Below are 16948 nucleotides of genomic sequence, written 5' to 3'. Positions count from 1 at the left end.
GGATACTTGAAAAAGTAATCATGATCCTCGACCATCCTCAAGGAATCACCCCCATATTGTCATTGTCTTCTCTGAGGCATTCAGTACCCCCTCTATCAAATAGCACAAATCCAGCTTAAATGCATCTTCTGGGTTTGTCGAGGCCTTCAAAGCATCTTCCAATTGGCCGAAACTAACCTTCAAATCACCATTAAAGTATTCATCGATGATTCGATCACTTAAAAGATGCTCTCTCAACTCGTCTGGGGACGGGGTATTCCCAAAATTCAGCCCGGTGACTAGGGCAAACTCTGCAATCCCAAATTTGCAAAGAATGTTGCCTAACTAGAAATGGCCCTCTTCAGCCTTCTTGCTTTCCACCTTCCGCAACATAAGTTGATGCAGCAGAACCCCAAAAAAATTAAAAGACTTGGCCTTGAAGAATTGTCCCAACGAACATGCTTGTGCCCATTCAATTAGCTCATGCCTCTTAAATTGCTCTATAAGGGTTTCCAAGTAAGCACTACCCCTATAAGTGACACGACCAGGAAAGTGCTTCTCCAATGACACAATCAATTCAGACATCGGAAAAAAAAAAACAAAAAACAAAATGTTAAAAATGTAAAACAATCTGGTAACTATCGAGTCCTATCGAGGCAGTTACTATCGAGTCCTATCGAGGTAGGTACTAAAAATCCCAAAGCATGATATCACCTGGTTATCATCGAGTCCTATCGAGACCTATCGAGGCAGGTGCTAAATCAGTCATGTACCCCATATCATCGAGTCCTATCGATTCCTATCGAGGCAAAGGCTACATCAGCCATATGGCCAATAGCATCGAGTCCTATCAAGGTAGGTGCTAAAATCAACCATGTATCCATATCATCAAGTCCTATCGAGGCCTATCGATTCCTATCGAGGCCTATCGATTCCTATCGAGGCAAATGTTAAATTAGCCGCATGGCCAATAGCATCGAGTCCTATCGAGGTATATGGTAAAAATTCTCTATATGCCTAAAATATCATCGAGTCTTATCGAGTCCCATCGAGGCCTATTGAGGCACAGTCAAATCCAAACCCTAACATACACTATCGAGTCTTATCAATTTCTATCGAGGTGCATAAAAAATCTCCAAAAAAAACTCAATATTTTTCATTCCCCAACCCCAATCTATCCTATAAACAAAAATCAACAAAAAAACCAGGCACAATACACATATTGCAGATTAAAAAAGAAATCCCTCACCTTCTCTTTCTTTGGGGTTGTTTCCTCAAAGTTTGGTCTGTTTGCTCGACGTTTTCTCCTTCGCCTTCTCCGATCGTCAACTCCGACAATATCCGAGCCCTTGTTCGTGGTCGTGGAAGACAATACTTCTTCAATTTTCTTGGGTTCTGACGGATTCAATTGGGTTTGAGTGTTTTTTTCCTTCGGGACTAAGGTATTTTGGGAGAGATCGAAAAAATACGAAGAGTCTGTGGGAAACAAATGCCAGGGGTATTTTGGGTAGTAAGAATATTAGTAGGACCAAAAAGAGTCAAACAGTGATATGGTATTTTTTAAATACAATATCACTTAATGCAATAAAAATCAAATTTCCCTATTTAAATCAAACATATTTTCTCAATCAAATATTAATAGTAACCAATTCATATTTAAAATACTTGTAATCACTTTTTCTTTTTGCTAAAGGATAAATCTTTCATTGGTGAAAGAAGCAAAGCATACAAATAACAAAGAACGAATATACTCCTACCTCATATAACAAGCTAGAAAACGAAGCAAAGGACCATTATTAACACACATCACTTGAAATTGATATGCTTGCCAAACATATGTTCAAAATGCAGATGAATAGTTAACAGGCTGACTTGAATCGATTAGCTCAGGAAGAGAACTCGTTGACTATGGAATCTTCATTAGCTATTGCCTTTTGGCTATTCAGTGAGGTGAATCAGCTTTCAGCTCAGTTCTGAACGCTAACCTGCCATTATAAACTCATGTGTAGAACTCGAAAAACTAAGAGACACCCTACCTGTGAAGTGGGAACCAACTAGAAAAGACAGACTAGCAATTCAAACAGGCATCTAGTTGATTGGAAAACAAAGCCAACTTGAATAAGTTTTATAACTCTGAATTTCAGGCGCACTTTAAAGATCAAATATACAACCAAATGACATACATTATGCAAACGTTATGATATGTATATCTAACAGGTGTCTATTGTTTACTGAAGAACGTATGATCCAATAATTCTTACTCGTTGACTCAAGTCAATAATGCAATTTGCAGAGATATGCTACTGGAAATTCAATATGGTCATGCAGGGTACATTCATTGACAACTGCATTGTTCTTTACTTCCATGGGCGTCGCATATCATTGATTAAAAGAAAAGGGATTATCATGGCAAAATTTTATGTACACATAACATGTTAGCTTAGAGATCACATTCATATGACTTTGTTGATATGTCCCAGTGAAGGGACAGGAATGGATTAGACTTTCCCTCCATACTGAAAATTGAGTTTGTAATCATGCTGTAGAGTTGCCAATGTGTTTCTACAGGGACCCTCTACAAAAACACAAAGAAAGTGTAAGACAGCTGAAATTTCTCATCAAAGTCTAACGTTAGGTTTAACCGCATCATGATTGCTTACCTCCAAATACAGTATGAAGATGTTGAAGATCCTCAGCCGAGCAAGCATCTATCAAAGCATACACACCCGGCCTTAGAGCTTCATCTATTTCCCTGCATATTAATTAGCTGGTAGTTTAGTCTCTTGTTGGGACCAAAAATTACTCTTATCCCCTATAATTATAGACTGAAAATATATTTGAGGAATGTAATCGCTTGTCTTCAACATAATTAACTCACCTCATCTTGATATCTCATTGCTTAATTATGACATAAGTTAGCTAAATATGGATACAATACTAAAAACTCAAGAGAAAAAAGGGTTAAAAAAACTACTGTACTCCCCCCACACACAAAAAAAAACCATAAAAAAGAGAGGCAACTTTCAAGTGTTGAGAAGGACGAGCATTTTTTTGGACTAGATCAATAAATATATGTATTTAAATTATCAATATGAATAAATATAATTGGAATCGTAAGGTTATTGGAAAAGAAATCATGAGACACTTCTAGAATAGAAAGCTTTTACACTATATGAACTGAAATATGTATTATATATAATTGCTAGATAAGGTGAAAGAGTACCTCTTGATGCCAGTTTTAAGGGGGCCGTAGCCTGAATAAACCCATATATAAGTAGACAAAAACTGAGAACAATGCTGTCCCAAGATATCTTTCTGATGTCGTATCTGCAAAGTGAAAAGGAGAAGAAGTATATAAGCAAAAAAGAAAAAAAGCTCTCCAAATACCTACACCTCTTACAATAATCTAAAACTGAAGTGCCTATATAAAACAATACTGCCTTCATAAAATCTAAGTGAAAGTTCTCGATGAATTCCTCTCCATGAACTTTAAATTTAAGTTGGAACCAAGAGTTCACCAATGAAACAAGTAGCATGCTTCAGTTAACAACCACAAAACAACTCCTTTCATTATGCATACTTCAGAAAGTTCATTTGTCTTAGTCTTAGAGGCAGTCACTTGGATGATCCAGTATTATCACTGGATATCTCTAAGTAAAGATTAACAAATAGCTTAGTAACGCATGAACAAGTGAGGACTGTTGTAAGCAAATATCAGGTTGAAAACTTGAATTTTTAGGGTGATACTTATATTTAAAAAACCTATGGTCCTCTTTGCCATCTCAAAATACGTAGATTAAATGACCAAAACCAACTGAGAACACTAAAAGTGGGCATACTGACCATTATGAGAAAGAACCAAAGCATAGATCTATATCACAGAGCATTATGTGAAGAAATAATAACAAAGATGCTTCACAAAATTAAGCATTCTTGACAATAGTGACAACACCCACCTCTTCATAAATCCTTCGCAGACAGTATGCACATTTTACTCCCTCTTCCACTTCCCATGAGAAATAACCATTTCTGATCAACGACTTAGAATCCACCGTCTCCAAACACTCAATAAGAACACAAATAGAAGCTTCCAAAACAGCAATGGATCGCTTGCATTCACTGAAATTTAACAACCATTCACATGTAATTATACAGCGGCCATTTTGTTGGGAATTGAAAACCCACAGAACATAATGTAACCAGAAATTAAAACCATATGCAAATTAATAAACCCAATATCAATAGTGGTATTTGGAGGACTATCTCAACAATAAGTTAATTAACCTACTAGAAGAACTTTAGGACATAAACTATTTGCTTAGGAATATAATAAAATAACATAAATTAAAAAAAAAAAAAAAACAGAAAATACCTTTTGTGATGCTTTAGGACATTATATAGTAACCGGCAACATGCAGCAAATAGGTCAATTGAAAATCGCCTATCTACACTGCAAAGTTGCATACTCCCTACTGGATCAGAGATATGGCTATCTGAAATATTGGAAAATTTATTCCGAACAGAAGACTTAGAAAGTTTAAGCTGATGAAATTCCTGAAAAAGTGCCCCAGGTATCCGCAAAGATTGTGCTAAATGCCAAGCCTCCATTTGAAACAGAGCATGTTTGCCTGAAATTCTTATCAGTACCTCAACACACATAAGAATAACTGCTCCTGGATCTGGATCAGTATAACCTGTCAATCTCTCAGAGAACATTAAAGGACTCTGCAAATGTAGAATTATGTTGAACACACTAGCAAGTAAGCTCTGAATATGTCTTTTAACAACATTTAGACGCTTGCGTCCTGAACAGAAAAACTATTTGTCAGAAAGAAAAAAACCATCAAACTACAATAATTTACAGATAAATCCAAAATTCATGTATAAAAACTGAAAATGATGTTGCAATAACATGTTAGACTGCAGGTACAGCCCTTCTTTTTCACATCCTCCCTGACTAATAGTCTCTATTTCTTTCAGTTATTTTTATTTTATTTTTAACTTTTCAATGGTAGTATCGGGGAAGGGACATTAGAGTTGTCTAGCTACTATGGGAGTAAGGAAAGAATACATCTAGTATAAGATAATATGAAAGTGATGCTGAATAAATAGATACTGGGGGAAATTAGACATAACCATCAATTGTTATGTTTTTCTCTTATTTTGAATTATTTTTCTTAAACTCCTAGAACTAGTTACCTCGAAATATGCACTGTTATATTCATAATAGTCAAAATGTTTCAAAAATTGTAAATTATTCAAATCGCCTCTCTCTAAACTTATTTTGTTTCTCAATCTCGTTATTCACCTTCTATGTCTGTTATTTTATTTCTCTCTAAATTCCTCTCCTTTTATATGTTCTTCTATATCTTCCTACTATCTTATCTTTTCTCCCTTGATTCTACTTCAGAAAGAACTTAGTGAGAAGGCTCCTAACAGCAAACAGTTCTGATGGAAGCATTTCTAAACCCTGGAGAATGACAGGAAAGTTGAAACAAATAGTACTGATGGCAATGACAAACATAAATGGTTTTAGACAACCCAGTCCTAAATCCTGGAGAATGACAGAAAAATTGAAACAAATAGCTACTATCCAATTTCACCATTAATATGTTAAAATGTTGGTACCTGAAACAAATTCAAGAACTAAATCCAAGCAATCAATACCAGCAGCAACAATTGAGGAAACTTTTCCCCCATTTGCACTTCCAGTCTGTATGTCATAAATCATTGTGGATCTTTCCTGCACACCAACTAAGGCTCTCTCAATAGCTTGTATTGCAGATAGCAGATGCAACTCTGATGGTTTCTGTATGAACACTGTGAATGACAATCGCAACCTAGATTTAAATTCATCGAAACCACATGGCTTGCCAGGAAGAGATGTTTCGGAAAGTCTTGAATAATCATAAAGCAATTTGGTGCTCGACTCTGTTTCATGAGACGCAAGGGTAGCTCTTTTTCCTTGGTAAGTTATGCATTTTCCTATAGCCCTTAACTGCAGCTCTACCATCTTGACATAAAGACTTCTGGACAAGGTGGGATCAGTCATAGGAAAATGATTTCCTATTTCCTCTAGATACTTCACAGTACCATCTAACCAAACAAAAGATAAGGGTCGTTGCACATGAATTGTGTCTGCTAATTCTGATAGCAAGAACTGTGAAATTCCAGTAAGAATTTGCATCAAGGTTGCAGACAAGGGAGCACAATCGATGTGCAAATTGAGCCTCAAAATAGCTGAAGAGGCAATCAACAACTGCCTGAGTAGATATGCTGCTTCAGTAGAATCACCTGTTAGCAAGCTCCTCAGAAAATACTTGTTTAGAGGTAGATGATCAAGTGAATCAACCTCAGTCAGGAAACTGGCAGTAAAGTTTAAAGCTTTCAACCGCAATTTATTCTTGCGTACACTGCCAGTTCCCGAATTAGCATCGATGTTTGATGATGCCAAGCAGGTCATTACATCACCGGAACTGTTGCATTGCTTACCACAAGAAATATCAGCCTTCCCAACATTAGTTTTAGCTAAAAGCTCCTTTGCACCCAATAGATTGAAATTGTTGCTTGCTTTTTCAAAATATTGAGCATCATTTAAAACCAACATGCCTACCAGTAGACTAGAAAATTCTACAAAAACAGCTATACAAAGGTTAATTTCAGATTCACGATTGTCTCTCCCTGATAATATCTCTTTAAGATAGGCACTTCTCACGTCAGTTTGATTCATAACAGATGCTAAGCCCCATAAAAACCCACTAAAACAAGTCATGATCGTAGAGTACCCACCAAGATCCATAACATTGGCATTAAAACCCACCTTTTCATCAGAAATGGCAGACTTCAAGAAGGTAAGTAAATCCTGCATCTGCTCCCTGAAGCTTTTAGCGACACAGAACACACTTTTCCAGGCTTGAGTATAATAAGAAGTTAAGTGTTGATCAGGTTCTAGATCACTCTGCTCACTGTCAACTCCAGCATTTTGTTGCTCTTCACAAGACTTCTGAACATTTTTAATTGCTTGGTTGAAATGATATTTGTTCAATGTCAAAAATACATATAATGTGTGATCCAATAACGAAAAGATCATATCATCAACTTGAAGAGAATCACTCTCTTTGGAAAGTAACTCTTGAATACCAACAACCACATACAATGACTTGAACAGCCATAAAACAGGAAGTGATTTCCCAGAGTACATGAGACAAAGTGAGGTTTGGTTAGATTCTGTCCTCCCCTCACAAGAAGCCATAACAATACCTTTCAACACCTTCCGGCAACACAAGAACAATCGGAAAAGCTCGTAACCATTATGTGAGTTTGAAGAATCCTCACAATCTAATAAGATGCCAATAATAAGCCTGGAACATGCAGTACAGATCAAAATGGTAAAAAATAGAGATTACTCTACCAAATTATGCTCCAGAAAAATAAATAAAAGAAAAAAAAAACATGTTGATTGAAAACTTCCAAAATAAACAACTACGATCATTTTTTACCAAATAAATATATAAAACTTGCTTTGTAAGATTAATTTTTTTAAAACAGAGTACACTTGTGTGCAGAAAAACCTCTTTGAACAGGAAGCCATCTAAATTGAAGGATGATGGCAACATATCATATCATACCAATGAAATCATCTAGATAGGAAGGGAGAATACCTTTCAAGATTGAGAATAGATGTCATCAAAATTGAAAATGATTTTGAATTGAAGTATTCTTTTGGAATCCAGCCTATGAGATTGAGCAAACTCTGAGAAATTGCAAGTTCCGTACTGATCAATGGAAAGGTATTCAGGCCATTGCTATTTCCTGAGCAAAGCTTGGCAGAAGAACAAGCAACCGGTTTTTTTGCTGAAAGCTGATGGTATACAGCATGCTTGTTTCCCAAAACATTCATTGATGACTTCTCTAGGTCACTTAAAACATCAGACCAATTAGGTGATGACATAAAATCAACATTCCCGGATGAAATATTATTAGATGGCAATGCAAATCTCTCCAATGCACGGCAAAACCTTGATGCCAAATGTCTGCGGACAAACTAATACAAGACAGAATGAACATTCAGGAACTGGGATGAAATGAAAATATTTTCAAGTATGTGTTCTGAACAAACTTTGATAAAAAAGGACTCAAGCAATATAGAACAGAATACAATGACCATATAAGCAATAAAAACAAACATGCAAACACAGGGAAATGTGGAGAGTGCAAATATGTGTTGTGTGCATTTAAGAAAAGATGATAGGGAACTAACTCTTTGTTCATATAGAATGGAGTTATTGAAGAGTTCTAGTGAGATTTGCCACATGGTCACCCTATTCGGTTGGTTGCTTTTATTGCTGTGGTGCTCTCTGACCTGCCCAAAGCTGCTTCTCCCACAGGAAATAGAAGTTTGAATCAAAAGATTAAGGTACATCTTCAATTTCTTTTTAGTAGCATAAGTACACCAAATATCAATATTTTGGCAAAGAATCCACCAAACTGCAGTAGGCAATGAATTCTTGTTCACAGAAGAAACACTAAAATCCCATTCACCAATTTCATGGGCAGATTTTTCCTTACAAGTTGTATCATTTGTAGCAAAAATTGGTTGTTGAGAATTAGACACTAACGATAGATGCTCCATCATGAAACCAGTAAGGCCTTCTGCCTCTTGCCTCAGAATAGAGATGCACCTTTCCAGCTTTTTGTTTCTTTTTTTATAACGTGACAAGTCACCTTCATCAAGCAACCCAATCTGAACCAAACTATTATTATTTTGCAACAAATACTCAAAAGCTTTTATCTGCCTGTTCAAATCAACAAGCCTCTGAAGAGCCATAGCATGCATTACATAAATCAGAGGACAATAATCTTCAACACCAGGCACAAAGATGTTTGAAATAGATTGAATGACAGAAAGAAGAGGAGCCGAAGGTTGTCGAAAGCAAGAAAAATACACATCAGTCATCCAGTCAGTCCTATTCATCCAATCTCCACCAGAGAGTGCCATAAGTGAATCCCCCATTGCTGCTGACATCTTTCTTGATGAATCTGGAGGCACAAGGCTAGCAGCTTGCCTATATAATATTCTACAGGACATGAACAACTGGAAGAAGACTACAAAGATCCAGTGAGTTGAAAATTTAATTCGCTGCAAATCAGTGTTGTTTCCAGCCAGGTCAATATCAACAGATATTCCCGTAACAGAAAAGAGAAACTTGTTGGCAGCATCTGGCTGTAGTCCAACTAGAGTACTCATGTAAGGACACAATACAGTTATCAAGTCCTTTACAGACACTCCGACTAGTTTACTATTACCCATTGTGATAGGCAGTGAGTTCAACACTAACGCATACACTTCAGACAATCCTCTACCCAAAAGTTCAGCTTGCAAATCTAAGCTACTTCCAGAATCTGGTTTGACAAATTTCTTTTCACAAACAACAAAATCATGAGTCTTCATCCATTTCAGAGATTCTGATATATCTATAATCAAATGCTGAAGACACGCACTGGCCTGTCCTTCTGGCATGGTTTTAAGAGCTCTATGAATGGCATGTTTAAACTCACGTGAGCATAATAACATCCCAACTGACTTTGCATGAACTTCATTATGTAGAGGGATCAAGAATCTAGTATAATTCACCTTGTTGTCGCCATCATGTAAAGCTAAAAGCCTTAATGCTTTAGACATTGTGAAAATAGCATTATTCACCTGCAATAATTTTATTATGTCAGACCTAGGATTCCAGTCTAATGAAAAATAAATTATAAAGAATCAGCTGGCAGGAAAAATTAACAAGGTTTCTAACAATTCCTAATGCACAAAAGAGACTAAATACTCTTATTTTGATGAGTAATGCAAGGGATGCACACATGTTGCCAATTCCTTCTTCCTAGCCATAATCTCTTTATGGTGAGTATTTGGGGATGGTTCACTTTAAAGTGGGGCGTGGAGATTTGGTGAGGTTTTGGGAGGATGTTTGGATTGAAGGGCAAGCATTGAAGGACAGGTTTCCGGATTTGGCCATCATTTCTCAAGCTAGGAACACTCCAATTATTGAGATGGGTGTTTCAAGGGATGGGGAAGAAGGGGTGGATTGGGACTTTCGTTTCAGAAGGCCTCTTTTCGATAGGGAAGTTCCATCTTTGATTGAGCTATTAACGGTTTTGGAGTTTGTTAATTTACCATCAATTTTGGACGATAGGAGGGTATGGGAGCCCGATCCCAACGAGTTGTTTTCTTGCAAGTCTGCTTTTCAGAAGCTCAATTTTAATTATGGTCGGTTTGATGTGTTGTGGGCAAGGATCTTATGGAAAAGTCAAGTTCCTTCTAAAGTAAAGGTGTTTAGCTGGTTATTGTGCATGGAGAAACTTAGTGTTAATGATGTTCTTCAGCGTCGTCGTCCGTATCTGTGCCTTTCTCCTAGTTGGTGTATTTGTTGTAAAAAGGCGGCTGAATCTGTATCTCATCTATTTTTGTTTTGTGAGTTGGTCCAGTCAATATGATCAAAGGTGTCGGGTGAGTTTGGGGTGAGCTGGTGCCATCCTTCTTCTTGCTCTCAGTTGTCATGTTGTGGCTTAATGGGGGATAAACGTTTGAATAAGTTGTGGAGGGCTACAATATTGGCTTCTTTTTGGGCAATTTGGTTAGAACGGAATAGCAGAATCTTTGATGAAAAGACTAGTCTTTGTGTATTCATTTGGGAGAGAATTAAGTTTTGGGTTGCCACTTGGGTGTATCGCACAAAGGGTTTTTTTGAGGGCTTATCCTTTTTGGATCTCTCTAGAGAGTGGAAGAGTTTTTTGGTAGTGTAGTCTGGTTTGTACGGGGTGTCCCTTTGTCCTTGAATTAGATTTTTTATTGTACCAAGGCTTTCCTCCGCCATAAGCGAGGGTTATTTATTTATTTGAGTGGGGGCCTGACCTAGTGTTTGGTCTCTATCTCCTTTTTCAAAAAAAAAAAATGATGCAAGTAATTTTAAGGGTAAATACTCATTTGGTACCCAGTGTTTTATCAAAATAGAGACTTACCTTTAATTTGAAATCGTGTATATTTGGTACCTGAACTCAAATTTGATCAATAAAATTTTATTAATATCACCAAAATGTCATCAATTATATGAGTTTTAAATGCAAATTTAATTACTTAATTACAAATAACTGAAGACAATTTGGTCATATTGATCAAATTTGGGTCCAGGATACCAAATATGTACAATTTTAAATTACAGGGTACCAGGTGAGCATTATTGAAAACATAGGATATCAAGTCTGTATTTCGATAAAACACAAGATACCAAATGGTAAATTACCCTAATTTTAACCACAAATTTTAAATTGATGTGGTCTCACTTGAAAATAGTAATGCCTGAAATTAATTAAACATCAATATATGCAACTTTTGTGTGTGCCTAGCATTACTTTATTTTGATATAAGTTGTAAGAGTTAGTTTTGATAACATAACAAAAGCCAAAATTCCATATACGTAAGTAGATAAATATGCTTGCGTATGTGTAATGTGTATGTTTGTGTCATGCATCTATACTTTAATAGAAGCTTATAAGCATCCAAGGGGAAAAAAAATATCAAGGATCTTTTACCAACCTGACGAAGTTGACTATAGAGATTAAACAATTGACACCCAAGGTGTGATGTCTTATAAAATAATGGAAACTGATCTGCCACATTGGTCAAAGAAAACCCAAGTACCAAGTACGAAAACATCATAAGCCATAAGTCTACCAGGCCTTCCCCCATAACATTATATTCAACTTCCAGAAGATAACCAACAGCAACAAGTACCTCCTCGGCTAATAAGGCCAGCATCTCCCCCTCCTTTTTGTTATTAACATCAAAGTTATAAAACTTCATTAAATTAGAGGTCAGTAATGTTACCGTATCATAAACATTCTTCAAGAAACTAAGGCAAGCTCCCTCTGAAGTGTCCTCTGTTCTCAAGTACACCTTTTCGTGCATAAAGCTAGCAAGTAAACTATTTATAGATTTCAGTGTGCAAAGGGCATCCGACAACACAAATTCCACTCCATGTTTTGATTGATAGTAGCGATTAATCTCAAGCAAAAGAGGCTCCATAATGCATACAAAAAAATTAAAAAGGGACTTCCGTTTTTCTGCAGTTAAATAAGTTGAGCAGTAACTCTGTTCTAACACTGTGCTACTTTCAGAAAATGTTGTAGACATATCACCCAACAGATTACCTTCTAGTTGTGTTGAACGCTCAGTTTTCTCTGTCATCTTGGTATTTTCAGACATCACTAAAGCTCCTTTAGGATTTTTAACTCGATCAACAAGCAAGCAAAAGAACCTTCCTATGCTACTTGTTGCCAATTCCTTCTTCATAGCCATAATCTCTTCCAGTTTGGTAAACATGTGTCTATGGTAACTCTTAATGACTGTTTTGGTGTCTCTTTTAGTCTCATTATGGTCAGCAATATACTTTTCTGAACCACGTAAGCTCAAAAACCCATCAATATGCACAGGATGAAACAATCCATGAGACAAAATGTCTTCAACTAGCTTCAACAAATTTCTTTTCCAATCAAGAAAACATCCCTCCATTTGATTATGCAAGATTCCTAGAAGATGCAACAGAGGTTCAAGAAGTTTATCAATAAAATCATTAAAGGAATTTTTCTTAGTAGGGTGTGCCCTCAAAAACTTGGCAAACGGCTCAAATATCAAGCATGAGAGCTGCAATACATAAACTCCTGCATCTCCACTAGCCAGATCCTCAGCAAAAATCTTGTGAACAAGCTCAAGCACTGAAACAACCGCTGAAAGCCACAAGTCTAAATTTTCATTCGACAAACCTCCATGGCTTGAGAACAATAACAAGACACAATCAAGCACAGTTCCATGCAACTCAAACCGTTCACCAATAAAATATGATTCTATCAAAGATGAAGAGACATTGTTCATTAGGGACAATGTATCATTTGCAAAGAAAGAAATTGACCGCAAAAGGTTTCTTGAAAAATTTAAAGGAATATGCAATTTGGAAGATTGCTCCAAGCAGAATTTAAAAATTTTCCAGCATCTGAAGTCTAAACATGTCTCAACAACAACCTGGGCATCAGGTTTCTCTCCATCATTCTTAACTCTCTTCCCTGAAGGAATCAACAAAGACTGGACCCAATCATTAAGAAAAATTACAACACGTGAAATGTTCACCGTCTCACAATCCTGACCAGCATCATTGCCTTCTTTCACTTTCGACACCACAAAATCAAAAGCAAGTTCCACCTTCCTACATTAAAAGTGCCTCAACTGTCAGACAAAATACAAAATTGAATGGCACTTTGACAGCTTATCTAGTAAGTTTTCTCATAATTTATTGCTTACAAATGATCAAATTCATTCAATTATTTTCTTCTCCTATATTTTTTAATCCAGCCACCAGAGGAGGCCAATATGTATAGTCAGTCCCCTACCCAAAATACAAAAAACAAACATACAACAAAAATGAGTCTAATACAACAGTTTTTCTCCTTCCACAGAGCATTGCTTCTCACTGGTAAAACTTAATTGGGTTAAATTGAATCAGCTCCTAAACTAATAAGACATTGTTTGCTGAGAATTTGTAATAAAATACAGTGAACTGAATTCATCTTTAAACATTAAAAATAAAATTTTTTAAAAATGAAGGCTAACTTTTGAAGGTCGAGAGATTTGTTCTGGATTGATAGAATCAACTGCAGATTATTCCATGGATTCACCGGCTCTATTGATTCCATTTTTTCGGCTTCTTCCTCTTCATCTTCAACTTCAAGTACTTCTGCTTCTAAGAAGTTAATTTGATGCTTTTTGAGATATTGGTTATCTTTATCTTTGCCGATGACAGCCTTTCTCTTTCTGCTCGAAGCTTGTGAATCGACCATGGTTACTTTGGTAGCTTGTTCAGGTCAGGGCCAGGGGTTTTGCCTTTGTCTAAATAGGGTTTAAGCCTCTAGTCTAAAGAAAAGAGGTAATTCTTTCTCGCGGTGTGATGCTAATCAAACAATAATGCTGGTAAGGTGCACTTTTATTACCGAAGCCCTTCACACATTAACAAATTCAACCCGAAATAATAATAAGGGGCTTTTTGGTACGACAAGTTCGTGCTTTTATATTGCTCTGAGTTGAAGAGGTAATATGATATTCTTAAATTTATAAAGTGTAATTTGATAGACCGTAAACTTATACTGTTGTGTTGTGCATAGTCAAATTATGGTATTTTTATAAAATTAATATAATAATATATTTTATTAAAATAATAAATTATATAATCTTAAATAAGAAATGACATTTTAAAAAATTACTAAATTTTTTCATAAATTATAATTTATAAACAATTTTATTTATCAAATATTTTTAACTAAAATAATGATATAAAGGCTTACATATCAATTTCTTTAAATAAATGGTTTATACATTTTTGGATCTTGTGTTTTGTCCAATTACTTGTTTGGACTATGTGTTTTGACAAATGAATTTTTAGACATTGTGTTTTATAAAATAGTTCAAATAGAACTCTAAACTTGATTTTGGTCAAAGTTTTATGAGCTAAAATTACAAATAATTCATTAAACTAACAATTTAAAACAAAAATAAAATAATTTTGTCTAACAATTGTGTTGTTATATTCAATTTTTTCTTCATCAAAATTGGGTTTAGGGATCTATTTGAACCATTTTACAAACACACAGAGTCCAAAAAGGAATTTGTCAAAACATAATGTCCAACAGGTAATAAGACAAAATACAGGGTCCAAAAAAGTATAAAACCTTAAATAAACAAACATTATTCATCATTTTATAGATTGATATATGTATATTTGTTTTTATATTATAAGCTTCAAAAATAAATAAGTTATTAACAAATTATTGATTTAAGATTTTTTTTTAAATAATAATAATTTTGAAGTGTTTCACATTCCTGGGTATCTGAAAACCATCTGTCAGGTGAGTTTCGCTTAAACCCAAAATCAGGAAAGGTTAAAACTCTTAGAGTATTGTTTCCTAGGTTAGAGAAATTCAAACTCAGTACCAAACATGAGAAAGTGTTCAGTTTTTCATTCATGTCTCAAGATTCCTGCATACCAAACGACCCCTAAGGGTTTATGCATTTTTTACCATGAGTTTTGTCTCATTAACTTTTTGGACTCTTTGGTTTGAAAAATTACTTTTTGAACCTTATATTTTGCCTTTAAACCTAATTTTGATCAAGAAAAAATTGAATATGACAACACCATTATTAGGTAAAATGATTGTGCTTTTGATCTGAATTATTAGCTTGGTGAATTATTTGTGATTTTAGTTCAAAAAACATTGACCAAAATCGGGTTTAGGGGTCTATTTGAACCATTTTGCAAAACTCAAGTAGGGATGGAAAATGGGCGAGTAATTGGCGAGGGGTGCTCCCCCTGCCCCCATCCCCATTAATCATTTTAATCCCCATCCCCGCCGCCATTCCCGAATATTCCCCTTCGGGGGTGGGTGGGGAATGTCTGCGAGTACCCATTTATTTAAAAATAAAATAAACAGAAATAAATTACCTAAAATAATATATATTGCACTATGTTAATCACTCAAAGTATTAAATATGTACAAAATAAAATTAAAAATCTTTAAAAAGTTACTAATATTCTACAAAATCACATAAAGAAATATGTAAAATAAATTAAAAAAATATTGTAAAATTATTAAAAAATAAAATGGGGCCTCGTTGAGGCAAGGATTGCTATCCTCGTCCCTATCCCCGCCCCGTTCCCCGTTAGGCGAGGAATCCCCACCCCTCAGGGTCCAAAAAGTAATTTGTCAAAATATAGAGTCAAAAAAATTAAATAATAAAGGTTATTTGTGGTATAAATAACAAAAATTTTGAGTTTATATACTTATATACAAAAAAAATGACGATAAAACCACCCAACATTACATTTTCCTTGCACTCATCGCCACTAGCTCCGTTAAGTGGTAAAAAAAGACACGTGTAAGGGCAAGATTCAATTGCTCATTTTTATGTTTTATTTACTTTGTAAAACAAATAATTATTTTTAAAACCCTTTTTAGTTAAAAACCCCTTTTATTTTATTAAAACCAAATACACGATTAACCCATTTAAATTTAATACACAGTAAACCCTAAATTTCAAAGAATCAAACAACCCTATAATACCCAGACATTATTCAAACTAGGACCTTGAACGAATCTTGAAGGGAGACAATGGAAGATCAATATTCGCAATTATCTCACATAAACCATTTTAGCAATTCGCACAACTATAGTTATGGAAATTCTCGCAGTAAGTCAGTGACGAAGAGGAGATTTGCGACATCCAATGCTCAATCTATCAGTAGTTGCTTTTGTGGGTTATTGTGGGTTGAGAGGAGTTTTTGGACCAATGATAATCGGGGCAAAAGGTTCATTGCTTGCTACAAGATGAGAATAAGATCATAAGTGATATGATTATTGGATATGTGATTTTAACTCCCACAATGTGTATGGAAGTTACAAAATCAAGTGGGAATGAGTTTGGAACGTTTTGGAAAAGTTTGGAATAAATGGGTGGCTGAAATGCTCAGTGGGCACGGCTAGTGATTGTCCCAGGCCGCGGCCTAGGGAACAGAAGCCAGCAGCCAAGCATATCCCAGGCCGCGGCCAGAGAGGCTGACAACCTTTTTTCCAACTTCGGTTTTATCCAATTTTGAACGTTTCAAATAATCAAGTAGCTCCCAAATCTCTATTTTAATTTCATAAAACATCCAATTAAACATTGGTAATAGCCATGGGGTTGGTGGAATTTGAAATTCAAAGGGTGTCTCAAAACTCTATAAATGCGAGCCTATTTCTCACTTGTTTGACACACTATTTTTCTATCCACTAGAACACTTGGCTAGAAAATCACCTAGAGACTTATTTATTCGAGAGAGTCCCTTAGTGCTTGAGATAGGGGAAATAAGTTTTTGGACAAAGGTTGTAA

At 35.5% G+C, this 16948-nt stretch overlaps 1 protein-coding gene across 1 annotated transcript; it reads right to left on the bottom strand.

Annotated features, from left to right (window-relative positions):
- Positions 1–2075: 2075 nt before the first annotated feature.
- LOC133798553 (uncharacterized) lies at positions 2076–14039 on the bottom strand. Its single transcript, XM_062236891.1, has 10 exons — positions 13643–14039; positions 11576–13238; positions 8240–9682; positions 7641–8023; positions 5608–7340; positions 4352–4784; positions 3936–4098; positions 3203–3306; positions 2640–2731; positions 2076–2554 (listed from the first exon to the last, which is right to left on the bottom strand). The coding sequence occupies exons 1-10, from the start codon at positions 13867–13869 to the stop codon at positions 2478–2480; spliced, it is 6318 nt and encodes a 2105-aa protein (XP_062092875.1). The 5' UTR covers positions 13870–14039; the 3' UTR covers positions 2076–2477.
- Between the last annotated feature and the right edge of the window lie 2909 nt (positions 14040–16948).

This window comes from Humulus lupulus, chromosome 1 (genome assembly GCF_963169125.1).
Source record: "Humulus lupulus chromosome 1, drHumLupu1.1, whole genome shotgun sequence".
Classification (NCBI taxonomy): domain Eukaryota; kingdom Viridiplantae; phylum Streptophyta; class Magnoliopsida; order Rosales; family Cannabaceae; genus Humulus; species Humulus lupulus.
Note: the sequence above shows the minus strand (reverse complement) of the source record. Positions and strands in the feature narration are given on the sequence as shown.